Source organism: Zeus faber (assembly GCF_960531495.2).
Source record: "Zeus faber genome assembly, chromosome: 11".
NCBI classification, from domain to species: domain Eukaryota; kingdom Metazoa; phylum Chordata; class Actinopteri; order Zeiformes; family Zeidae; genus Zeus; species Zeus faber.
Genome location: NC_137205.1, coordinates 16,022,053 through 16,049,759, shown reverse-complemented (window position 1 = coordinate 16,049,759; position 27,707 = coordinate 16,022,053). Strand labels below are relative to the sequence as shown.

Below are 27,707 nucleotides of genomic sequence, written 5' to 3'. Positions count from 1 at the left end.
GCGTCACAGCGGGGCGTGCGTCATTTTGCAAAGCAGCATGGAAGTAGAGAACGGTTTTTTAATTTTTATTTTTATTTTTTACCTGCGATCACCGTTATTGACCTGAGAGGGTACAATGATATTAAAAAGCTTTCACCTGGGTAAGGCTTGGGTGAAAATTCAAATCGTTTGGGGCCAGCGTTTGCCGATTTACAATTTGTATCGGGAAGGGGGGGTGGGGGTGTTTACGCATAAAACGTAATGTAATGTGGCAAATGCGGTCTCCCCGTTACAGAAGTGCAGGGTTTATTATTTACAAGTAAAGTATTTCCACAAAAACATTCAGTTTTAGTCCCATAGCAACGGGGATACGCTCGTGATGCAGCATGGGACAGGTTTTTTTTCGAATGGGACGGATCGGGAGAGTCCCTTAACACAATTGTGTTTATAAATAAAGTGTGTGTGTGTGTGTGTGTGTGTGTGTGTGTGTGTGTGTGTGTGTGTGTGTGTGTGTGTGTGTGTGTGTGTGTGTGTGTGTGTGTGTGTGTGTGTGTGTGTGTGTGTGTGTGTGTGTGTGCGCACACGCATGTGCGTCCAATTCTGATACCTCTTTTCTGCTGCGAATGTTGGTGCATAAATAGACGGGAGGGTCTCACGAAAACCTGCGGCGCAATGAAAGTGATGAAAGATCCCCGACCGGGGCGCGTGGGGGGCCCGAGCTCACCTCTGCCCCGTCCGTTGGGCGTATAGTTACTCCTTTATATATTTAAATTTACATTTATTCATATTTATTTCCTTATTATTTATTTCAGGATTTATATCATAGTAGGGTTGCCGTGGGTATCAGTGTTACCCGTGTCATGTTGTCCAATTTGTAAAATACTAAGTGTATTATCAATACTTAGTCTGACGCTACGAAAGTGAAAGTGCGCGCAGCAGAGTCACAGCACAGTCTGCTTATCAAGGGACGAGGAGAGACAGGGGACCTTAGATCAGGTATAGATCGGGATCTGTCTCCCTCCATCTGTGCATGGCGCCCCTCGAGTCTCCCCCATTGTAAAATATCAGATGTTACCGGTAACACCGGTGTTGTCATGAGTTTATTCATCGGGGGAAACATTCATAGCCGTGGCATTCCTATTTCATGGTAATATTTATTTTTATTTGCATGACTCGTCCACATACATCCTCTTTGTGCGTGTGCAAGTGAATGAGCTGTGTGCTCTGCCGCTCAGTCTGTCGCTCCCCGGCGCAGGGGGTGGGGAACCGCGACCGCACCGGGGAGCGACAGACGGAGCAGCAGAGCACGCAGCTGACTTCTGCTGGACTGTCCCTTGCCCTGTCCTTTCTAGCATCGTCATGTCATGTGTGAAAACGGGGCAAGACGCAAATGTTCCGGGATGTGGCTGCATGTGTGAATAGTGAAACTCACAAACGGTGCAGAAAAGGTTATCCCTGTAATTTACTGGGAACTATGTCTGAAAGGGGCTCAAAACAGCTCTGAGCGGAGAGGGCGGCTCTCTCCCTCTCCGCTCCCGCGATCAGTTTCAGAACACTGTGAACTGCACTTAATTGCTACAGTTTCAATGCTTGGATTTTTTCCTTGCATTAAAAATAAAAATATGTCATCTGTCATTATTGTAAATTGCCAATTAAATTGTCATTGTGCCCAATCCTAACCTGGGTAGTTATTCACTCTTCAATAATTAGTGGAAAATAATTGGTGGTTCTACTGTAAAATCGGAAGTGACTCCACTGAGTACTATATTGCCATTTAAAAATGTGAGATAAACTAAATATGATGCACAGAAAATGGAATGAATCCGGTATCTGGATAGCAACTTGAATGCAGAGGTGTTCGCACTGAAAAGGTGATGTACATTTGGTGCATGGAGATACTTTTGGATGTTAATGTGATGACATCTTGTTAAAGCAAAGCGATGTGCAAAACATGTCGATCAGTGTGAAAAGCGGAAACGCCAGCATTATAGCATTTGCCAACAGCAAATGAAATTCAACCATATGGAGGAACATGATCGATATTTGTCTAAATTGGGTAGCATTGGCATCCCCTCTGTAAAGTGTTGGCAACAGCTTCAGAATGTTGCCACGATTACACAATATAATAACTCACACAGGTGGCAAAAATAAGTCACTGATTCAGTCTCACATATATTTGGCTAAAGATTCACTGCTGTTTTTCCAAGTTGCCATTCACGGAATAAACATGAAACTTCAGATGTCTGTGGAATTGCAACTGAAGCAAATTAAATACTTGGAGATCACCCTATTAATCCTGGCACCACAGTTTTATGCTTTTGCCTTGATATTGAATGTCATATTGTCTTTGCAATTGACGACATGTGGATCACACATTGAATATATTTAATATATTCACATGGTGTAGCCCTCTGTTTTGGCATAGGCCACCGGAGGAAGCAGGGACTCTGGACTGAATGTGATGTCAAGGAGCCCCATTCCTTCGCTTTTTATTTTTTTGTGACAAGCTGAATGGATTTAATACAGCTCAGTAATGTTATATTTATTACGCACCCATGTGCATTATTTACAGTAGATGAAAATCTTTGTGCACCTGTCTCCCTCACTGACTGTACCAACGATGCGCGTGCCAGGGACGGGGTGCCCGTGATCGGTGCACAAGAACAGCGTGTTTTTATTTTACGTCTCCTAATGGAACGAAACAAGTGCGTATGGAACGAAACCGTGCGTAATGGGTTTCTTCATGCCCCCCGGCCTCTAGCAATTGTTATAATTCTCCGCGCTGCCCCGGTGCTCCGGGCCGGGCCGCTATGCGCTCCCTGTGCTGCTGGCAGGGCTCGGAACACCCGCAGAGTCCGGACGGCACCTCATCCAGAATAATGCGTCTGTTTGTTCTTTTCTACCATTTTTTTCTTTTATTTACTCAGCATAAAGCTGTCTCTGAGCACACGGAGTGGAACTCAGTGTATGTGGATGTATGCACACAACATTTTTAGAAATAATAATACATTTCTGCTGAAACGCTGCATATTTTTTTGAATGTCAATTTTCAGATTCAAACAATTACATGGCTTGACGTTAAATCAATGAGTCAATATTCTACTGTTAAATAAAGATATGTCATTCATATCAATTCATGCATCAATTCATCTCATTTCATCATAACACGTGGGTCTTGCCTACAGGAAAGTGCAGTTTATATGTTGACTGTATCCAATGTGTTGTTGGTCATACTATAGAATGATTTATTCCTTGTTTAGTGAATAATACAGACGATAAGGAACTTTGCATACTAAATCAAAAATCGCATACTAAATCGCAATCACGATTTTGCTCTAAGGAAATGGCAATTTGGTTATTTTCCAAAATCCTTCTGCCCTGGTTTCGATTGTAGATTTGTTAAATATTTTACATCTGCATACTATGCCATAAAGGACACAGGAAAGAGTGCCAGTGCCTTTTTATGATAATAATCTTTTGTTACGGTTATTTGAGTAAATTAACAATTCTAAAATATTTTTGTTATTAAGTTACTATTTATAAAGTTATTATTGAAAGGATTTATTTTATCATACATTCATACAAACAATTTAATAGATACACATTTATGTTCATTTAGTTAATTTTCAATAAATCACTGAACATAATTTTGAAATTTATAATTTTTATTTGTTATTGAAAATAATTTTTCAATAAAGCACTGTTTTCCGAAAACCAATGGTTTCCATTTATTTTCTGACAAAGGTGTGTGTGTGTGTGTGTGTGTGTGTGTGTGTGTGTGTGTGTGTGTGTGTGTGTGTGTGTGTGTGTGTGTGTGTGTGTGTGTGTGTGTGTGTGTGTGTGTGTGTGTGTGACCCACCGCATACTTTCGGGTCATTGAGTGGCTTTCAACTTTTTTTTTTTTTTTTTTTTTTGCATCATTTGAAAGTGGAGAATCAGAGCTTCCAAACAAGGTGTCACTTGTGCAAACCAAGCAATTTTTTTTTAAAGCTATGACTTGTTAATGACAAGGGTGTGGCAAACTGTGATTCTGAGATAATCACCTCCAAACTTTTACCCACACTTGGCTTCATTCTGCTCCCAGAATGCAAATGGGCTTGCCGGACGAACAAAGCCTCATGGCTGCTTAACATGCCGAATGGGCCAGTCACAAACAGCGTTGAACAGTGTCAACAACACACAATGACTTTTGTTTTTCAAAAAACTTTTATTCAACAGTAAGAATATACATGTTTTATAAAAGTGGAATTATTTCATTTTAAATCACCAACCTCAACGGACTTCATCACGTCATCAACTTCTTCCGTTGAAACAACAACGGGAGTATCGTTGGTCTCCTCCGGTGGTTCTTAAAAATATTCAGTTTCATCATCACATTCAGGTTGAAAATTGTTTGAAAAGTCCGGGATAATATCACATTCAGCGTCGCTGTCGTTCTCAGCCTCGCTGTGGGAGAACTGACTATCATCGCGGAAAATGAAGTCCAGTACCATCTATCGCACTGGTCATATTAAGGTCCGCAATATGATGTAGATCCTCCTCCACCCGCTTCTCGTAATCCATAACAACACAGAGTTTTCACAAGTAAAACCGGATCCTCGTCTTGTTTACGGAAGTGACATCAATGACACGCCCCCTCCACAACGATGTCTGTGTGTGTGTAAAAGTAATACGATTTAAAGGTTGAACTCTATCAAAACGGTTTCACATTGTGACCTCACATCACATGGAATATGAATGAATGATCTTCACCTGGACTGTTGCTTTAATGGAAAAGATCGATCGGCGTTGTTCAGCGCTGCTCAGCGTCTCCGTAAGTGAACTGCGTTTCCCCATGTATTCTAATGGGAATATTTAACTCCACGGTTTTACATTTTTCTACTATTTATAAATCAAACTCTGTTTTGAAAATACGTTGAGAGATAAAAAAAAAAATAAACACCAAGGAACATGAATCTGGAAAATTTTTCCTTCAAGAAAGGTTTTTTCAACTTATTTGGATGCTCCTGGCGATTTTAGAAATGCGCGATATGTTTTTTTTTGCTGCGATGGGTTGCGTATATATTGTTTCTGCTGTTGGAAGCAAGCCCTTTATTACATACCAGAAAATTAAGAAAATAATCATGTCTGCTGCGGATCTTAATATGTATGGGTTGCGGTGCGCACATGAGGGATTGTCATGCGTCTCGGCCATGCACATATGGAGGCAGCACTGTCGGACCCATTTTTTCTGCGTCGACTGCTTGAGTCTACCGCTGGAGGTCATCCGCCATTGGGCTCTCCCATCGTCGGGCCTTTTTTCAAGGCCACCCTTCCCCGCCTCTCTTGACCCCCCCCCCTCCAGCATCCGTGCCAGGTTGATCAGAAGGAGATGGCTGTGCGCCAGGGGTTGCGGAACTTCCACACAGCCCAGTGAGGCTCCGAGGTTGAGGAGGGGGAGCTGGAGCCAGGGGCTGCTGCTGGGGATCCCTTGGGCAGACTCTGAGCCCACCCCGCTCCGTGCTGTCTGGGGCGTATTTTGTGGAGGCTGGGGATCGGATCCCCCGCCCGCGTCACCTCCCAGTGCTGGAGGATTTCACTGAGGAGGTAAGGTCTTCTTGGGGTGCTCCCCCATCCAGGCATTCAGCTGGTGGTCAACCCTGGACACTGAGCCGGAGTGGGGATACCTGGCGTTGCCCCCCCCCCTACGGGAATTGGTAGCTGCCCACCTGTGCCCCTCCCTCACAGCGTAAAAATGTCTCCGTTGCTATCCAAGGCATGTAGACTGACTGCTAATCTGGCAGAGAAATCCTATAAGGCTGCAGGGCAGGCTGCAGCACTACTCAACAACATCTGCCTGCTGCAGGCCTACCAGGCCAGGCTCGGGACCCGGAGGGGATAACACCTCCGAGGCCTACGTGGAACTGTGCAAATCGACAGCATGCCTCTCTGCTCATGCGAGTGTATGGAGACGTGCATGCGCAGTTTCTCCCTGGCCCAAGAGGTCTATTTTAAATTACTATGGCCTGTAGTTCGCCCTTCATCCATCAGTGTTTGCTGGAGTCACACAAACTGAAGTCTTGGACTCAACATCCTCCATCCTGGAAGGGGAGATTTATTCTTTGCTGGAGAAGGTCGCCATTTGCCCGGTAGTGGACAGAAAGAGAAGCTGCCGCTTCGACAGCAGATATTTCCTCATTCCAAAAAGACTGCTCTTTTCTGAGACCAATTCTGGATCAGAGAATTTTAAACAGAACATTGAGAAAGCTACCGCTTTGAATGTTAGCACACAGTCACCTGTTCAAGTCGATCAGACGGGGAGACTGTTTCACTTCAGTGGATTTGAAAGATGCATACTTTCACATACCAGTTGTGGAAAGGCAAAAGAAATATCCAAGGTTCGCCTTTCAGGACAGAGCGTAAGAGTATTGGATTCTCCTGTTCTGTCTCTCTCTGGCCCTCAAAATATGCACACCCAGGAAATAATGTTCTCTCATATCTGGACGATCTCCTAATAATTACGGGGTCCAAAGTGACAGCACACTCGGACACGGGGGCGCTGCTCGACCATCTCCACAGCCTGGGTTTTCTGGTGAATTGGATAAAGAGTGCTCTGGTTCCAGCCCAGCGCACAGTGTACTTTCAAGGTCACCAGGGCACGTCGGGTTATGGTTTTGCTGGGATTGATGGCGGCTTCCTCAGCCGCAGTCCACTGGGCCTGTTCAGGATGAGACCTCTGCAAGGATGGTTTATAAAACAGCAGGTGCGTCAATCCAGGGACCTCTCCCGGGTACTGACCATTACGCAGGAGTGTCGAGATGGCCTGAAGTTTTGGCTGACCCCCGGCAACCTCATGAAAGGGGTCCGGCTCGGTCTGGTGACACTGTGGGTGGTTATAAAAATCAATGCCTCCCTGTACAGCTGGGGGCCACAGGAGACCCAGCACGTCAATGTTTTGGAGTTGTGTTGATACGTTCCGACAACACCGCGACAATGTCAATCATCAGGGGGGCATCCGCTCCCTAGTCATGCATCAGGGGGCATCAAGGATTTTTCTGTGGGTCTATTCCCACCAATTTTCCTTGTCAGCATATCACACTCAGGGCAGGCAGAACCTGGGAGTGGACTTATCAAGGGGACGGCCAGAAGCATCGGATTGGCACATTTATCCGCTTGTCCTGGATACGTTCTGGCGTCGATTCAGCCGAGGTGGATGTGTTCGCTTCACGAGCCACTTCTCATTATGACATTTCACTGCATATATATATGATTGTATACATGTATGTGACAAATAAACTTGAATCTTCAATCATTGTCTTTATGGTACTCCATTCGGAACGACGACCCTACGTTGGGTCACGATGCCATGGTTAACCGCTGGCCCTGGACTCTTTGTATGCATTCCATCCCCTCCCGCTGTTGCAACAGTTGCTGGACAAGGTGAGGGAGGACAGGGCGGAACTGGTTCTGGTGGCACCTTTGTGGCCGACACAGTCTTAGTTCACAGACCTGAGGTCCCTCATCTTGGGTACGCCTTGGGTGCTCCCGCTTTAGCTGGACCTCCTTTCCACCACTTGTGGAAACTGTTCGCCTGGCCCCTGAGCAGGACGGCTATTAAAGGAAGGTTAACCCATAGAGGTGGTGGAAATTATTCAGAGCGCTAGAGCCCTGTCAATGAGGGCGCTTTGCACATCTTAATGGCTAGCCTTTGAGTGCAGGTGTGTGACACATGGAGATGACCCATTACGCTGTAATATTGAGGTCATACTCAGTTACCTCCAAAGCCTGCATGTAAAAGGCTTGGTACCTTGCACCCTCAAGGTATACCTGGCCGCAATATCGGCCTGTCATAATGGGGTGGTTGGCAAGCCACCGGCATCCAGTCACACTCCAGTCACACATTGGCATCCAAGTTCGTGCAGGGCACGCACCGACTATGCCCGTGGGTGCGGTCGTTGACTCTGAAATGGGATTTCGTTTTGGTGTTAAATGTTTTAACGAAACCCCAATTCAAACCCCTCCAGGAGGTGGGATTAAAGTTTTTGTCGTTGAAGTCAGCACTGCTTCTGGCACTTCTCTCGGCAAAACATGTGGAAAACCTGGCCGCACTGTCTGTCCACCAGTCCTGCTTGGTGTTCTCCACTGAAAATCGGAGGGTTAAGTTGAAAACCAATCCCGCTTTTTGGCCCAAGAACATAAAAGCGGGATTCAAATAGACCACGATTGATCTCTCTTCGTTTTCTCCTCCTGTCTTTGGGTCAGACGACGACAAGAGGCTGCATACTCTGTGCCCTGTCCAGGCGCTATTGGTCTATGTGGAGGGCACATGCTCCGTACGCCAGTCAGACCAGCTTCTTGTCTGTTATGGACAACTCAGATAATTTGGAAACCCCTGTCCAAAGATTGTCTCTCTCACTGGATAGTGGAAGCGATCTCAGCCTACTTTTCTGTGGGGCAGGAACCCCCAGAGGGTCTTAAAGCGCATTAGACTCGGTGTGGCTACCTCATGGCAGTTGTCATGAGGGGTTTCGGTCAAGAAGGTGTGTGTGGATGTTGCTCCTTGGTCTACCCCATACACGTTCCACAGATTCTACAGTCTGGGGAATTTATGTCATGTTAACATCGGTAAATAAAATAAATAAATCTACAATGAAAACACACGATTTTTATTGGTTTTGTTTGGAGAAACGCACAGCGGATCGGATGGAGCACATGACCCTATACCAATAAAAATCTCTTGACAAGCTGCAGAGAGTAGAAAAACACGTTGCAAACCGAGGGTTCAGAGTGGTAAAATGGGCAAGCAGAAGGATCTGAGTGACTTTGACAAGGGCCAAATTGTGATGACTAGACGACTGGGTTAGAGCATCTCCAAACCGACAGGTCTTGTGGGGTGTTCCAGGTATGCAGTGGTTAGTACCTACCAAAAGTGGCCCAAGGAAGGACAACCGGTGAACTGGCAAACGGGTCATGGGCGCCTAAGGCTCATTGATGCGTGTGGGTAGCAAAGGTGTCAACACACAGTGTAGAGACAAAGTACACCCCTTCGTGGCTGTATTCCATAATCACAGTTTTCCACTTTCAGCAGGATAATGCACCCTGCCACACTGCAGAAATTGTTTGGGGAATCGTTTGAGAAAAGTGACAAAGAGTTCAAGGTGTTGACTTAGCCTCCAAATTCCCCAGATCTGAATCCGATCGAGCTTCTGTGGGATGTGCTGGAACAACAAGCCCGATCCATGGCGGCCCCACCTTGCAACTTAGAGGACTTAAAGGATCTGCTGCTAATGTCTTGGTGCTCGATACCACAGGACACCTTCAGAGGTCTTGTGGAGTCCATGAAGCTACTCAATATTAGGCAGGTGGTTTTAAATTTGTGGCTCATCGGTGTATATGACAGAAAAACAGGAGCATAATAGGTCCGCTTTAAAAGAATGAGGAATTAAGGGGAACCTATAATGCAAAACTCACTTTTTCAGTGCTTGTGTACATACATTTGGGTCTCTGATGGGCCTACTAACACACAAGCTGTGAAATAAGAAAATTCAGTCAGTTTTTTTGGAGCGTTCTAATTCATAAGACATGCAGTGAAACGAGCCATTCAGCTTTGCTGCTCTCCTACATGTCAGCCAGGGAGTCATTCAAATTAGAACAGCCATCCAGCTGACTTACTCCACCTACAGCTGGAGCGAGACTGGACCCGCTAGCATCGAAGCTAAGAACTAAGCAGATATTTTAAAAGAAAGAGGAATTCATACCAATTCTCCTTGACAAAACTGTAGCTGATGGAAAGGTAAGTATCTGCTGTGTCTTTCTGTGTGTGTGTGTATCCACGGTAGGTAGGTTGCAGCGCGCAATCCACTCCACCTTTCTCCAAAACAAAACCGTAGATGTATTGATCTTATTTTCTGACATTTCAGTAATTTAAATAAATAAAAAATCCCAAAACCCCACCGTATCCTGTGGTGCTCCAAGCTCCACGCTGCTCCCTCGTGTAAGTCGGAACAATCCTTTAAATTTGGCCTCGATCGAAAATGATCTTGTGCTTAGAGGGAATTATTTTCACCGGACATTATGACTTTTAAATGTGTCGGACTTTAACAGATTTTCCCAGTCAAAAACCGGCAATTACCCGATAACAAACTCTGCACACGTGCAATTACCGTTTTTTTGCCATAGGTGCCGCCAAAAACAAGTAAACGAAATCTTCGAGATTTACACTTTAAAAAGATTTGATTCAACTAATTGTAATTGCACAGAGCAACTAAATGAATTTCTCTGCATTTTAGCCATCCTAGTAAATGACGTATCTAGGAGCAGTGGGCTCATATATAGAGGCACCCGGGGAGCAGAAGCTTAAATCAATAGCAAAACAAATTTTTAATTTTTGGAATTGTAGAAAAACTTAATGGCAAATGAAAAAATATTTATGCAGTGTTCTGTATTCACTGAAATATGTTGGAAATCGTGGTAAATCCTACCACATAGCTCCTGTATGAGGTGGGATGTACGTCATATTTAAATGAAGGTATATGTGGAGCATTTTTAGTGTGCAAGCATCTCTTTTTCTCACATTTTTTCATACAAAACCAAAAGAGTTACATCAGCATTATCAAGAATCATGCAATTTTGTGCATTAAATTCACAACTGATCACACCTGTCACAACTATTACATTATCCCCATATCGAAATCTTACTTTTTTTTTTTTTTTTATAAAAATCGTTCCAAAGTCATGTTCAGGGATTTTGAGCCAATTTCAGAAAATGTTGCAACAAATGGAATACAGGTCATAAATGGCTCTTCTTCAAGAGGTGGATGTATATTATTACATGATTATAATTTTATACTATGATAGCGTACAAAACTGAATAAGAGAAAAGACTATTTAATTGCAGTCCTTTGTATGGCTATTGATTGTCAACTAAAATGTAATTCCAGCACTCCTTGTTAATGTCTATATAGTACTAAAAATCTCTTCATTGTTAGAGATAACAAAATAAAAAAATATTTGTAATTAAAGTGCCATCTAGCAACGATTCCAATGTGTTGCTTCACCATCAAAGAACAACCCGTTTGGAACAAAAAAAAAACCTTTGTGTCACCAACACAGTTGAGCCATGGGCTGGCTCTGCCTCCACAGAATGATCCTGAGCGCTACAGTCTAATGCGTTGCGTTTCAGGACTTTTCTCCGAGCCACGCCCCCCTTTCCCGTCTAAATGTGTGCTCCCCAGCACTCATTAATGGCTTGTTCTTTTCCCTCCTACAGTTTTCTTTTACTCTCTGTTTCTCCCTGGTATGTGCTGTCTCTCCCTGGGCCCCTTGGCCAGTGATAATGAAGCTGTAAATTGTGTGTGTGCGTGCGTGCGGGTGCGTGTGCGTGTGTGCGTGCGTGCGTGAGAGCGGGGGTGTATAGAGGAAGTAAGGAAAAGCAAAGAGCACAAATATGGAGAGGAGCAACCACCAAAGGCTGTGTTCTGGTGCAGTTTGTGCGAGTCAACAATGAGTAGACATCACAGGAAAACCCATCTGTTAACATACATGCCGAGCGTGTGTCTGGATTTGCATGGTGTGTGTGCATGGAGGGGGAGGGGCAGGCAGCGACACCCTGCCTTGACTTGCTTCCTTTATCTCAGCTGTTGAGCGTGCTGCTCTCTGGGGCTCCTCTCTCTCCACTTGGCGCTCTCTTTCTCTCTCTCTCTCGTGGTGTGGTGGAGCAGGAGCGCTGTCAGCCCCCCCCTCGGCTGCTGGCTCGGCCACAGCGCAGTGGGAGACACCAGCTAGATGGGAGTTATTAGACTGCATTATGGTGATGCATGGACACCACTTTTTCTTTGGCAATAATACCTTTCACGTACCTAAACTTCAATCATAAGCTCGAGTACTGAGTTGTATGCAGTCATTGTGCATGCACTTTTGTAGTAAAGATCTGATAATCATGTATTACATCCACCCTCAAGTAGACTGTTAACTTGCTGTATTCTTTCTACAGTATTCGAACGAATAAAAGCCTGCCTCTAATACAGACTGGGGGAAAAACTGATCAGAACTGCAGCGCTGTTCCAGTGCGGAGCTCCATTCCCAAGCAAAGCACATGAAAACACTGTGTTTTTATTGTAGATGTATTTAATTTACTCCATTTCCTACTGCTGCGGAGCAGATCACTTCTTGGGGCAAATGCCCGACTCTGAGCGCGCTCGCTCTCTAGCACTCCAAGCAGGAAGTGGTGCGTTCAAGGCAAATGAAAAACTGAAAAACTGTAATTCCACCGTCGGCTACAACCACAAGTGACTTTTAGTTACTGGCTCATTTTTTTCCACCATACATGTTTGCATGGCATGGCACCCAGACGGAAGTTTGATTTAAAATTCGTACTAAACTATGATGAAATATACTTTTTAAACAGAGGGAATTAGACATAAAAGCCTGCATGTAATGTGAGTCTGCTTTCAATAAGGCCTGGTACCCCATGCAGTTGAGGTAAATAAAGACCCCGGTCACTATTTCAGGAATACAGTACATTTACTTTATTGCTGCATTTCTAACATTGGCTTAAAATCCTTAGATTTCGATGTAAACATGTGGTTTTGGATTGTAATTACTTTATAAAATTATCACGATTAGCTCAAACAATTGGATCGGGCGTTATGTAACAATTGTGACAGCTCTAGTCCCATTCGTAAGCAGAGATGTGTCAAAACTACACTGTGCCATATGATAAAACAACATTTTGGAATCCCGTTTGCTGAGGAATCTACTAATGCAAATAAAAAAATAAAGAATAACAATGAGTGAGGCAAACTTTATTTGTCAAGGGATCAAATTGCTCTGAAGCAGATTGCCTAGCTCATGAAGGCCCACCACTGTGTTACCGTCTCTGTGTTTCTGTCCATTAGTGACACTGCACACAGCCTACAGCAGACTGTCTAAAAGTCTGCAAAATTTTAAATTCCCTATCAGAAAAGAGACTGGCTTTTCGCAGTGAGTATTTGTTTTGAATCCATGCCTTGACACAGGGCTTCAGGGTGCCACTAAAAAAAATCTTAATTGGTTGCACCTAAAATTGAGCAGGTCTGATTAAAAATAAATAAATCAATATATATTTTTTTTTTAACAAAAACCGCCTAGATGTGCATACATTTGCATTTGAACAAATATTATAAACATAGCCGTGTGTGTGTGTGTGTGTGTGTGTGTGTGTGTGTGTGTGTGTGTGTGTGTGTGTGTGTGTGTGTGTGTGTGTGTGTGTGTGTGTGTGTGTGTGTGTGTGTGTGTGTGTGTGTGTGTGTGTGTGCACGTGCATGGCCTGTACTCCTCCCACATTCCTTGCACACAAATGAGAGAAACCGTACGCGACATTACAACCTTAATAACCCAGCCTAATTCAAAATTAAGAGAACTATTAAAGGATGTAACGATTAATCGATACAAATCGGAAAACAGTTTTAGCGTTAAAGATATAATGCAGACCCCTGGATCGATCTTAATGTACCATGAACCAGTTGATGGCCCCATTCTAAAGTTACGAAATCAGTTGACTGAAGCTTTGCAACTAATTCTACCTTAGTATAAACGAAGCTGCTGCGGGAGACTCACCGATCTAAGGTTACAAGTCGCTCCCTCTCCATTACGCAATCTACTGTCCTGAGCCAAGGCGGGGGGAGACAGTCCCATAGTTTGGTTTAAAATGTTTTTTTCATACAAGTAGAAGCTAAGGAAAATAAAAACATCCAAAGAAAAAACATGGGAAACCGGCACACTAACCGGCGCGGCGTGTACGGCGCACCGCTCTAATTCTCTCCGCTGGAAGTAATCCGTATCCACACCTTCGGTTCCCTCCCTAGTCGTCCCCATACTGCCGAAAGGCCTACAAGCATCTTGGGGGGGGTGGCAAAGAGGAGGAATTGGCTCGCCCATCGTCAGCCTTGTTATCAGGCCACGCTTCCCTGCCTGTCCGGATCTCCCTCAGCATCCATGCCAGGTGGATCAGGAGGGGTTGGCCGCGCACCAGAAGTTGCGGGACTTCGAAGCAGCCCAGTGGGGCTCCCAGGTGGTGGAGGAGGTGCGAAGGGGAAGAGCCAGGTGAGGAGGCACATGGTGCTGCTCACAAACTGTCCCAGGGGCCTTTTATCCAGGAGATGCTGCAACTCCTTGAGTGGGCTGTGGCAGGTGATCCTTTGAGCGACCGAGAATCTGCTGCTCCTTCCATGCTGTCCGGGGTGTATTTTACGAAGGCTGGGGATCAGGCTTCCCCGCCCGAGTGTCCTCCCGGTGCTGGAAGATTTCACGAAGGAGGTATGGTCGTCTTGGGGTGCCCCTCAGAAGACACGCTCCCCTATCCAGACTTTCAGCCAGTGGTCGACCCTAGACACTGATCCGGAGTTGGGATACCTTATCCCTATGCCTCCTCTGGAGGAATCGACAGCTGCCCACCTGTGCACCACCCTCACCACTGTAAAGCCTCAGCTACCATCCAAGACCTGTAGGCTGACCGCGAATCTGGCTGAAAAATCCTACAAGGCTGCAGGGCAGGCCACGGCCCTGTTTCAAAACGTCAGGCCTACCAGACCAGGTTCCTATGAGACCTGGAGGGGAAGGTCACCCCAGAGGCCTACATGGAAGTGCACAAGGCCACTGACTTCTGCCTCACGATGGCAAAAGGTGCAGCGCAGGATGCAGGACGTGTCATGGGTATTTTGGTGGTGACACAGTGCCACCTATGGCTTAACCTAACTCAGATTTCTGAGAAGGAAAAGACCACGCTCCTGGAAGCTCCGGTGAATCTGTTGGTCCCATTGTAGACCCCATGACCCACAAGTTTGCAGAAGGTGTGGGTGGCATTGAGGAGCTCCATGTCCCCACGGACCCAGTCCCTGCGGCATGAGCTCCAGCACAACCATGGCTGATCGCGGGAGCAGTTGGGATCCAGACGGCCTCCAAGATCATCGCGGGCTCAGAGCAGACCGGATCCGGCCCAGGAGACATTGCGCTTCGTCCGCCAGCTTTTGGTGGAGTCACACAGACAGAAATCTTGGACTCAGTGTCCTCCATCCTGGAAGGGGAGATTCAGCCCTTGCTGGAGAAGGGCGCAATTTACCCGGTAGTGGTCAGGGAGAGAAACTGCGGCTTTTACAGTAGATATTTACTCATTCCAAAAAAGACCGCTCTTCTCTAAGACCAATGCTGGATCTGAGAATTTGAAACAAAACATTGAACAAGTTTCCACTTCGAATGTTCACACACCGTCATCAATTTGAAAGATGCTTACCATACCAATTTTGGAAAGACACAGGAAATATCTTCACCTTTCAGGATAGAGCCTCTGAGTATTGCGTTCTCCCTTCGGTCTCTCTCTAGCCCCCAAAATATTCACTACCTGTGTAGAGGCAGCTATTACCCCTCTGCGCACATGGGGAATAAACGTTCTGTCATATCTGGACGATCTCCGAACGGGGAGATACTCCGATACGGGGGCGCTGCTCTATCATCTCTGCAACCTGGGTTTTCTGGTGAAATGGAAGAAGAGTGCTCTGGTTCCAGCCCAGTGCATTTGGGTCTCAACCTGGACTCACAGTCAACGTGTGCACGACTGACTCCGACAAGGAGGTTGCATGCCTTCCATGTGCAAGGTCGCCAGGACACGTCAGGTTATGGTCCTGCTGGGCTTGATGTCGGCTGCCTCAGCCGCAGTCCCACTGGGGCTGTTCAGGATGAGAACCCTGCAACCCTGGTTTATAAAACAGCTGGTGCGCCCATCCAGGGACCTATCCTGTGTACTGACCATTATGCAGAAGTGTTGAGACGGCCTGAGGTTTTGCCTGACCCCCGGCAACCTCATGAAAAGGGTCTGGCTGTGTCTGGTGACACTGTGGGTGGTGACAAAAACCAAAGCCTCCCTGTACGGCTGGGACGCTGTTTGCGAGGACTGGCTGGTCAGCGGGTACTAGGGGGTCCACGAAACCCGGCACATCATAATGTAACATAATGTGTTGGAGTCGGAGGCAGTCCGGTTGTCCGGTTACACTTTGCATCAGGGTGTGGGAACACCACGTCCTGATACGTTCCGACAACACCGCGACGATTGCTTATATCAATCGTCCAATATCATTTGTCAGTGTGGCGTCCACCCCCTAGCCATGCATCAGGTGGCATTAAGGTTTTGCAGTGGGCCCATTACCACCTCTGTTCCCTGTCAGCATATCTTATTCAAGGCAAGCAGAAACCGTTATTGGACTTATTATCAAGGGGTATGGCCACAAGTGTCGGATTGGCGCATTTATCCTCTGGTCATGGACATGATCTGCCATTGATTCTGCCGATTCGGTGGATCTGTTCGCGTCACGAGACAGACCCAACCATTGGGTCACAAGGCCATGGCTCACCAATGGCCTCAGGCTCGTTTGTATATACTCCCTCCCCTCCCACTGTTGCAGCAGGTGTTGGACAAGGTGAGGGAGGACAGGGTGGAACTGGTTCTGGTGGCACCTTAGTGGCCGACACAGACTTGGTTCGAGGACCTGAGGTCCGTCATCATGGGTATGCCGTGGGTGCTCCATCTTCGGGGGAAATTTCCATCCGGCCCACCACTAGTGGAAACTGGTCGCCTTGCCCCTGAGCAGGATCGGCTATCAAACAAAGGTTTACCCTTGGAGGTGGTGGAAATAATTCTGAGCGCTAGCTCCCCATCAACGATGACACTTTAGACATCCAAATGGCTAGCCTTTGCGCACTGCAATATTGGGTTTGTACCCAGTTTCCTCCAAGGCCTGCATGTAAAAGGCTTGGCATCGCCTACCCTCAAGGTGTACCTGGCCGCGATATCGGGCTGTCATAATGGAGGGGATGGCAAGCCACCGGGCAGTCACACTTGGGCATCCAGGTTCCACCGCCTACGCCTGCTGGTGCGGCCATTGACTCCGAAATGGGATTTAATTTTGTTGTTAAATGCTGTAGCGAAACCCTCATTCAAACCTTTCCAGGCGTGATTTAAAATGTTTGTCAATGAAGTCAGCACTGCTTCTGGCACTTGTCTCGGCAAAACGTGTGGGTAACCTGGCCGCGCTGTCGTTCCACCAATCCTGCTTGGTGTTCTCCACAGATAATTGGAGGGTTACATTGAAACCCAATCCAGCTTTTCAGCCCAAGAACATAAAAGCGCAATTCAAATTGACCACGATTGATCTCTCTTTGTTTTCTCTTCCTCCCTTTGGGTCAGACGAGAAAGAGAGGCTGCATACTCTGTGCCCTGTCCAGGCACTATTGGTCTATGTGGAGTGCACTTGCACCGTACGCCAGTCCGACCAGCTTTTTGTCTGTTATGGATCTCAGACGATTGGGGAAACCCTTGTCCAAAGATCGTCTCTCTCACTGGATAGTGGAAGTGATCTCATTAGCCAACTCCTCTGAGGGTCATAAAGCAAATTCTACTAGGGGTGTGACTACCTTGTGGTCGTTATTATGAGTGTCCTCACTTATCGACCAATTCGTTTAACAACCCCGTAAGATCGGACTTCTGTGTGTGTGTGTGTGTGTGTGTGTGTGTGTCATCATCTCTGTCTCTTGTCACCAAAATGATAACTCAACCTCTTTCCAGTCGGGAGAACAGCAAAAATGTATTTTCCTCTGATAAAATCCAACTGTTCACTGTTTTGTTTGTGTTTTATTGCTATTATAACACCTTTTCCTATTTCTACATCTATAACTGATGCTATGGCTGTATCGGCACGTTCATCTTCGGGAGCCATCGTTGTTGTTCTGATATGTGGCTCTCTCACTGTGTCATCTACTAACAGACCCTAGAACATTGGCAGCCTCTGATTGGTCAATCACCTGGCTGGACAGGCCGAGAGCAACAACAAGGACGAAGGTCTAGCTCTCGTGAGGCTAGATGCAAAGCATTAGACAATGTGGGGGAGACTTTGCAAGGCAGAAAGTTCAGGCTGGGAAACATTGGTTGCTTTAATCCCTGGCCAATAGGTGGAAAGTGTCTAAATGTATGTACCCATTCATTAAATATGTCCAGGTTTGGCGTGCTCCAATGATATGGAAATTTGTATAACAAAACTGGCCTGTGTCATGTCTCTTCTCTGTAGATGGGGATGTCTGGGGCTCCGTTTGGCCAGCAGTACGGCCAGGCCGGGGTGCAGCAGATGGGGGCCGCAGGGGTCAATGCCCAGCAGCTCCAGAACAAGACGGCCCTTCCCAACAGCCTGCAGCCATTCCAAAACGAACTGAAGGGAGCGGGCAGTGTGCCAAACCTGGTGAGGATCCCCAGGGCGCTTTGTTTGAAATATGTCCGGGTCCTTGTTCATTTTATTGGTCATTAAGGGCAGCAAAACCCTGTCACTTGTCCTCAGCGATATTAACTCATTAATTGATGGTGTCATACTGACAGTTTATGAATTACACCTCAAATTTATGTCTGATATACACTCACTAAGCTCTTTATTAGGAACACCTGGAGACCTACTTATTCAGGCAATTATCTAATCAGCCAATCGTGTGGCTGCACTGCATAAAATCATGCAGATTCAGGTCCGCAGCTTCAGTTTTATGTTCCCCTCAACGATCAGAATGGGGAAAAATGTGATCTCAGTGTTTTTGACCGAGGCATGATTGTTGGTGCCAGACATGCTGGTTTTAGTATTTCTGTAACTGTTGATCTCCTGGGATTTTCATGCACAACAGTCTCTAGAGTTAAGTCAGAATGGTGAGGGGAAAACAAAAAACATCCAGTGAGCGGCAGTTCTGCGGACAGAAACAATTTGTTGATGAGAGAAGTCAACGGAGAATGGCCAAGACTGGTTGAAGCTGACAGAAAAGCTATAGTAACTCAGTTAACCACTCTGTACAATTGTGTCAGACAAGAACAGAAAGCTGAGGCTGCGGTGGGCTCAGGCTCAGCAAAACAAGACAATTGAAGACTGGAAAAACATACGGCCTGGTCGGAAGAATCCCGATTTCTGCTGAGGCGCACAAGTGGTAGGGTCAGAATTTGGTGCCAACAGCATTAATCCATGGACCCATCCTGTCTTGTGTGAACAGCCCAGGTGTAATGGTGTTGGAAATTTCGCCTTTGCACACTTTGGCCCGGTTAATACCAATCAATCATGGCTTGAATTCCACAGCCTATTTGAGAATTGTTGCTGACCATATGCATCCATGCCCACAGTTTCCCCATCTTCTAATGGCTACTTCCAGCATGATAATGCACCATATCTCAAAGCAAAAGTCGTCTCAAATTGGTTTTATGAACATGACAATGAATTCAATGTTCTTCAGTGGCCTTCCCAGTCACCAGATATGAATCCAATAGAACACCTTTGGGATGTGATAGAACGGGAGATTCGCAGCATAAATATACAGCTGACAAATCTGCAGGAATTGTGTGATGCAATCACGTCGACATGGACCTGAATCTCGTGGAATCATTGCCAAGAAGAATTCCAAAAATGGCAATATGAATATATGTACACTTAATTAAACTTAAATCTTGATCCCTTCCATCTTAACACAAAACAAAGGTGAAGGCAAAGGTGGACAGCTGGTTGAAGTTACATAATACTAGTATTTAAAAACCCAATTAATAAACGAGAAACCATGAATAATTACTTTACTGTAACAATAATATTACACCGATGGTTTGAGTCTCCATAATTGAGTTTAGCACCTTCAATAGCAAAAAGATGAAACTCCATTCAGTCATTGAATTTAAGTGTGTGTGTGTGTGTGTGTGTGTGTGTGTGTGTGTGTGTGTGTGTGTGTGTGTGTGTGTGTGTGGGGGTGTGTGTGTGTGTGTGTGTGTGTGTGTGTGTGTGTGTGTGTGTGTGCCCGTCCGTCCGTCCGTCCGTCCCCGTCCGTAGTCCCAGATGCAGCAGCAGGTGGCGTCGGTGGGCATGGTCCCGGGGACCGGTGGCGTGTCCGCGGGCCCCACGGCAGACCCGGAAAAGCGCAAGCTCATCCAGCAGCAGCTGGTCCTGCTGCTCCACGCACACAAGTGCCAGCGGCGGGAGCAGGCCAACGGGGAGGTGCGAGCCTGTGCCCTCCCCCACTGCCGCACCATGAAGAACGTCCTCAACCACATGACGCACTGCCAGGCTGGGAAGTCTTGTCAGGGTGAGCGACTTCTGCTTTCCAGTGCACTTGGTGAGGTAGCGAATTCTGGGCTAGTGGTGCGATAATCCAGCAACATCAGGTTTAGAGCTGTCGCAATTATTCTATATTCGCTTGATTGCGATTACATTTATTTGTCAAATTGCTGTACCCCACAATCGTATGTCTCCATGCAAATTTCAAGGGTTCTATTAATAGTGGCACTATCATATTTATTATAAATTATTGATTAGTATATCTACACATAAACAGAATTTGACTCTGGTTGTCAGTGACTCTCAGTTCGTACAGAACACAGTGAAATAGCAAGAGCAATTAGTCGCAATTCTTATTATTTATCATTATGTATAAAATGTAAATGTATTGATATTGAATCGTATCATGAGCCACCTCATAAATATTGGTTTGAATCGTGACCCTTTGTATCGAATTTGAATCATGATATTGTGCCCAATACCTAAAATGTATTGGATGTGACTGATCTCTCTCCATCGCTAATAAGAAAATTTCATCTTGTGCTCACCCAGTACTATCGCAGTAATTTTTTATCATCACCAGCCCTCACTCTTCATCTTTGCCCCCTCTTTCCATCCCTCCATCCCACCAGTGGCCCACTGTGCGTCGTCCAGACAGATCATCTCCCACTGGAAGAACTGCACGCGCCACGACTGCCCCGTCTGCCTTCCTCTGAAGAACGCCAGCGACAAGAGGAACCAGCAGCGTCAGTACACAACACATTGATATTACAATTGAACCACGTGCCGCAGAGACAAAATATTTACTCCTACCTTTCACCCATGCTGGCGGCAACCCACTGGGCTGAGATATTACAATTATAGCGGGCGCTACTCAACCATGTTATTAACCCACACCTGCTCACTGCCGTCTAATTCAACTAATAAGAAATCAACTAAGAAATAAAAGGAAAAAAATGCACAAGTGCTACGCAGCCATCTAATTTAGAACGACTGATTGAGATGCCTGGTTCTTGGTTACGTCCAAACTGTTGAATGGAGTAGTATTGTGTAGAAGTGCTGTGGCTCAGTGGGAGCTGCTGCCCCCTGCAGGCAGCTTGTCCCTGCAGCGCTGTGCTTGCTCGCTGGCTGCAAGAGCCCGAGCATCAGGAGGATTCCTCGGGAGAGGTTGGGCCTGTAATCTGACGCCCACGGGAGGGGCTCAATAGCTCCGCTCTCTGTGGGGGCGGGGCTCAGTGCAGCGTGGGTCCTGATTGGATGGAGGCCCTGTGACAGATTTAAATCCCCCACAGAGGCAGCGTGCTCTCTGTCAGCACTTAACACCACAGGGAGCAAAGCCCAGACCTCGACTGGGGCCACGTTGAAGAGCAGTTTGAATCACATTGTGCAGCAGGATTGTTTCTTTACAAGGGAGGAGAAAAAAAAATCTATCTTAAGCTGTTCATTTAAGAATTCAATATCTTAAGACTTTTTTATGATTTATATTTCATTTAATTCAGACGGCAATAATGATTCAACTTAAAAACAAAGTTAAAACTATTTAAAAGGGCTTAATGAAATTGTGTGTGTGCGCACGCATAAATAAAAAATAATGTAGCCGCTCCACAAAAGTGGAGCATTACATTTTGTATGAGCATTATTAACGGACATTTTTAACCGAGAAGTTTATAATGTATGATTTTATTTATTTATTTAAATATATACATTTTAACAGGGAAAAAAGAGTGATAACAGGGGCCCACACATGAATGAAATCATGTTGTGCCATAAAGCGTAAGACACTTTTCCCGAGGTTTCGTACCCGAACACAGAAGTTACATTCGTGTAAGAACCGGCGTTTTGGAGGGTGGGGGTGAAAGAGGTACCATTCTCCATATTACAAGTCAGTGTGCAATCTAAATGGGTTTTCCACCTGTTATTTTCAGGTAAAACGTAACATAGTGTTGCTTAAGTTAGTCTATTATCCCATGAATAGAAGAGTCGCCGAGAGTTGTCGAGAGAAAAAAAGCCAGACTTTTTTTTTTTTTTTTTTTGCTCTAACTTTATTCTTGTTGCCAATATTTCTGTATTTTGGGGTCAGCATGAGAGGCACTTCATTCAGTAAGACGCATCTTTAACTCTGACTTAGAAAACATTTGTTGTAACCACGGGGTGTTGGACTCCATCAGTCATTGCAGGTGCTGGTGGGGCAGCCTCACCTGGAGGAGGCCGTCGCTATGGTAGTCGCTCTCCAACACACTTTCTGGGACATGCCTGTGCTTGTTTAGGAGCTTACTGCTGATATTACCCTTGATTGGCTAACATGAACCCGGTGATAACTGTCTTTCATTAACATCATTGGCTCCCAGTTTCCCTCAGACTTTATTTTGTAGCGAGTAACAAAGATGTTCAGGGGAAATGTCTCGGGGTGAAAGTATATTTTTTGGGGGCTAAATGTAGTGAAGTTAAAAGTCGACAGAAATTGAATAACTCAAGTAAAGTACAGACTTTCCCAAAAGTACAGTATTAAAGTATTTTTACTTTGTTACTTTACACCAGTGTCTACACGTTACATGAAGTTACTCACAGGAAGTGTCAGTTGTATTGACCTCATGATGATCAAGCCCTGTTCTGTGTCAGCATGAGTTTGACCATGAAGATGGAGGTGCAGAGGTGCAGAATTTCATTTAGATTCAGTAGAAATTGTGTTTATATATTTATGTTTCCATCTCTCCCCCCCGTCTTCTCCCCACCCAGCCATGCTGAGCTCCCCAGGGGCCGGCCTGCCTAGCTCCATCAGCACGGTGGGACCGGGTCAGCCCAGTGCTCCGGCCATCAACAACGCTGCCACTCACATCGACCCCAGCTCCATGCAGAGGGCCTACGCCGCGCTGGGCTTGCCCTACGGTAACCAGTCCCCGGCCCACGGTCAGAACCAGGGCCCGGGCCAACAGAACCCCCAGGGCCCCCAGCACCAGCAGTTCCGCAATATGAACCCACTAGGTAGGCTGTAGAATCAAGAGATTGATAAATGTACAAATAAACTATCAGCATTATTGTCCAGAGTTGGAACAAGGGAACTTCTTTCACTGGGTATTTAGGCCTGGGTTCAAAACATTAATACTCTGATACAATTCCATTCTATTGAATTTCTGCTGAAACACTCATTTTCAGATTTGAATATCATATTTTTTTACAATCTGAATAGCATTAGGATATCGAACCATCGTTTGACAGCCTGTGTGTGTGTGTGTGTCTGTGTCTGTGTCCGTGTCCGTCTGTCTGTCTGTGATGGAGTGCTGAGGCTCTTGTCATGGTTGTTAACGGCAGTAATGTACTGACCACCTTATCTTTACACTTGTTAATTTATTATTTAGTGTCTGTTTAAAAAAAAAAAAAAGTTCGATTTAACTCAATGTTTTTTTCAGTTAAAGCACTTCTTCACTTTGACTTTTTCCTTTAAAATAAAATGGCACATTGTTATTTCTGTAAATTGTCTAGTTATTACAAAAGCATTTATTAGTAATATAGTTAAGATGGAAAAAATGTGTGTGTTGCGTTGCATGTAAATTTCAGCGGTGCTCCTAAAATTTTCAGTAGGGAGCACCAGTGCTACTAGTGGAAAAAGTTGGTCTGGAGCCCTGTACTGAAAACATATGAGACTTGGTAGCAAGTCTCATTATATGGACATTGAATCAAATCGCGAGACTGTGACTGTAACTTCTTGTATATCTGTCAGTATTACAACCAGTTGCTTGAACTGTGTGTCCCAGGCACTAACCAGATCAACCAGATGGGCGGAGGCATGGCTGTTCCCTCCTCGGACCCTGCCGGAATGCACTCTGACCCCTCCTTACCATCTACACTAAACAAGTGAGTATGGCCGTTAATCTTCAATGGAAACGGTGAACGGGCAGTCGTTCACGCTGCTGTAATCCCCCTGCGTAGTGAATTAGACTAATTGATTATCCTTAATAAGGCGGTTTGGTCCCCCCCCCTACAGTCAGCTGTTGGCAGATGGGTCGATGGCAGGGGGCCTGGGCAACCTGCCGGCTGCCACACCTCTCTCAGCCTCAGGAGTGAGGAAGGCCTGGCACGAGCACGTCACTCAGGACCTGCGCACCCACCTGGTACACAAACTGTGAGTTTCCACTAGAACTCATGGACGGCCATCGTCTCTAAACAGCGCCTGCTTTGGGGATCATACTGACTCTTGTACACCCCTCCCCACCACCACCTCCCACCGCAGAGTACAAGCCATATTCCCCACCCCGGACCCTGCAGCCCTGAAGGACCGCAGGATGGAGAACCTGGTGGCGTACGCACGCAAAGTGGAGGGTGACATGTACGAGTCGGCCAACAGCAGGGTGAGTATTCCAGTGGTGCTCCTTCATAAGATAACAGTTAATCCCTGGGCAGAAATGAGGTGTTATAGCAGTAGAAGTAAACAGAACAGTGCAAGTAAAAAAAAAAAATACATAAAAATAAAATGAAATCTATGAAAAGACCAGTGAGTGAACCCGATATGCAAGTTGCAATTACGCTTAATAAAGTACAGTTCGTTTTTGGCTGCAGTATAATTGGGAAAAAGAACAACATTGTGATAATACTAACAGTGATACTAATATCAAATAGACAATTCCTGGAGATATTGTAAAAGTGTGCTGGCCCCGTGTGGCTGTTCGTGTGTATGTGTAAACGCTAGGAGCTGAGCGGCAGGATTTCTTCTCTCCACTCTATTAAAGAGTTTTGTGACATCACAAAGACTGGTTTTCTTTGCCGCCAGGTGTTTTTTAAGAAACCCCGTGGGTAAAACGTGTAACTACTCAAAAACTATTAATTCAATCGGCTAGATTTTTGCACTTTGGGTCAGGAGACAAAAGTGCCTACATTTTGATCTATAACATTTGAGTGTGCTTGCAAAACTCTGCAAGCTCTCAAATCAAAAATAGCAACATTTCTCAGCCGCGCTCTTATTTTCCAATAGAAACGTGTTGAGCAAAATTTGGGGGGACAAAAAGAAAAAAACAAAGGATTTGGTATGTCCATCTAATTGGAATCTGCTCTTCACCCTGCCAGGATGAATACTACCACTTTCTGGCAGAGAAGATTTATAAGATCCAGAAGGAGCTGGAGGAGAAGCGGCGCTCGCGGCTCCAGAAGCAACCTGGCATCGCCGTGGCGGCGGGACCCCAGCAGCCTGGCATGGCCCAGCCCAACGCCATGGGCCCCGGCCAGGTTGTGCGACCACCCAGTGAGTAGCCCTCCTTAACCTCTGCATTTCCTCCATTCCACGTCTTGGAAGGTTAAAATGTTTAAAAATAAAAAAAAATAAAAAAGAAAGCCACAACTCACTGCTGCTGCTGCTAATGATACGCTGCAGTTTCCACTGAATCTGTATCCTGTCAATTTCAATTGCAGCAGAACTTTGCATCTCCACATTTACATGGGAAAGAAATCTGCCAAAAGTTTAAGAAATAATCATTTTAAATTAATCACAATTGACTATTTACAGTGCAATAACAATTAGTTGAATCTAATCTAATCATATTTATGGCAAATACTGCATCCCTTAATTACTGTTAAATCCCACCGGATGACAATCATTTCCAGATGCTCTTGATAGCGTGTGTTGGTATTAGAAGTTCCAAAAACCCCTTTTGACCATTTTCCTAGTATGGAGAATTATCAAGCACTGTTCTTTTCAGCTCGGTGGTTCGGGTCTGGGCACGGACTGGTTGATCGCTGTCAATCACTCTTTTGTAAACATGTGTTGCACTGTTTTAACAAAAATGTCAATGGTTGAGTGCTGTGTTTCACAATGGAAGATGATGGTTCGAAGCTGGTATTACACATCACATGTTCAAATTGCACCAAATTCGTCACTGTACAAATGTGGGTCCCCAGCAATACACCCACCAAGTATGAAGTAGATCGGACGAACGGTTGTTGAGATAATCAAAGGATGGACAGACAGACAGACAGAGAGAAAGACAGAGATTCCTTCCTTTATAGTTAGATGTACATACATTACAGACCAATTAAAAATAGGAATCACTGATTGAAGTGAAAATATCCTGTAATGTGGAGGAATATTTGCACCCTTCCAGATGGACCCGTGCCTATGCCCAACGTGCCAAACCAGATGATGAACCGCATGCAGGCGTCTCAAGGTTTGTGCCATTCCTCTCAACTCAGTTACGTCCGTCCATTTAACACTGCAGCTACCTCTCACTGAGTAACTTCTCAAATGCTACTAGGCTTGACCTCTTGAAAGGACTGTGCCTCTTACTACACAAACCCAATTTTCAACATCAACAATGTTCAAAATCTTTATGGTAATTTGCCTGGACCCTAGACTGCAGTCGTTTAGTTAGTATATATTTTATTTTATCATAACTTTGTACATATTATCCAATTAAATCAAGAGAGAAACAAGAAGCTCACATCATGAAAACGCTGTAAAATAAGGAATTCTTGAACTTTTGGATGACTTCAAATATGGTGGTTTGAAAAATAGAGCGAGCAAACAATCATCTTGGTCATTTTGACCCATCATAGGCCTCCTATGGTTAAAACGCTCTTGTTGCATTGGAGTAAACTGGCTGGCTGACACTATGAAGTGGTTGCATCAGGTTGAAGTGTTGCTGGGTAATCTGAGCTGTTTTACTAATCAATGAAATTACGTCAGATCCAGTGACTCGGGCCGGCGCAAGTATTTAATTACAACTCCTAAGTGTTGTAAATGGGCTCTAATTTTGTGCGCATCCGTGTCCACAGGAATGAATCCGTTTAACCCCATGGCGATGCCCAACGTGCAGATGTCCCAGGCGCCCATGGGACCGCGTGCGGCCTCCCCCATGAACCACCCACAGCAGATGAACATGAGCTCCGTTCCAGCGGTGAGAAGACTCCTCCCACTCGTCTTCTTTCTCTTTCCGTTTCGTCCTGATGTCTATCTACGGCATATTTCTACACACCTGGATGTACGAACACTACGGAAGTCTCCCAAGTCTGAAATCGTAGCCTATTTTACTATAGGGTGACATTCAGGGTTTTTTGGTTTTAGAGAATCACATTTCATCACAGTATCGAGCACAAAAGTCTTATCTTAAGATAAGAATTTGACTATTACAGTAACGTTGTAACATAAAAATGTGCTCAGTTGTGGATTATATTTTAGGAAAGCACCGGACTAATCATAAAGTCAAAAATAACTGCTGGAAATGGCAGCCAGTCTACCTCTGCTGGGTCCACGTGAATGAAGCAATAACTCTGGTCATGTCATGTCGCATAGCAATGTAAAAATTTAAAGCCCTGCACTTTTTCTCGTTTGTCTCATTTACAATTGCGTTGAATGCAAGTACGCCAGTCAGCTAGTTAGGGTGCTAAAGATGATGATGATGATAGCATATATGAAGGATATTGGGTGTTACTATGGATGCAGAAGCAAACAATCCATTGCGTATTTGTGGTTAGAAATTCAGGAGGTTAAGATCAGATAGTTCAAGAGATTTGTCACGTACATACCGTGGAGGAAATAATTATTTGATCCCTCACTGATTTTCTAAGTTGCCCACTGACAAAGAAATGAACGGTCTATAATTTTACTGGTAATTTTTGGTAGGTTTATTATAACAGTGAGAGACAGAATATCAAAAAGAAAATCCAGAAAATAACGTA

General features: G+C 45.3%; 1 protein-coding gene across 1 annotated transcript in view; it reads left to right on the top strand.

Annotated features, from left to right (window-relative positions):
* crebbpb (CREB binding lysine acetyltransferase b) overlaps nt 1-27,707 on the top strand; it is a 66,530-nt gene that overhangs the window by 23,366 nt on the left and 15,457 nt on the right. The window contains exons 3-12 of the mRNA XM_080010203.1: nt 18,051-18,218; nt 19,821-20,073; nt 20,678-20,791; nt 22,782-23,027; nt 23,798-23,897; nt 24,028-24,165; nt 24,274-24,391; nt 25,104-25,278; nt 26,135-26,197; nt 26,805-26,926. Of these exons, the coding sequence (XP_079866329.1) occupies nt 18,051-18,218; nt 19,821-20,073; nt 20,678-20,791; nt 22,782-23,027; nt 23,798-23,897; nt 24,028-24,165; nt 24,274-24,391; nt 25,104-25,278; nt 26,135-26,197; nt 26,805-26,926 (1,497 nt within the window). The remainder of the gene's footprint in view (nt 1-18,050; nt 18,219-19,820; nt 20,074-20,677; nt 20,792-22,781; nt 23,028-23,797; nt 23,898-24,027; nt 24,166-24,273; nt 24,392-25,103; nt 25,279-26,134; nt 26,198-26,804; nt 26,927-27,707) is intronic.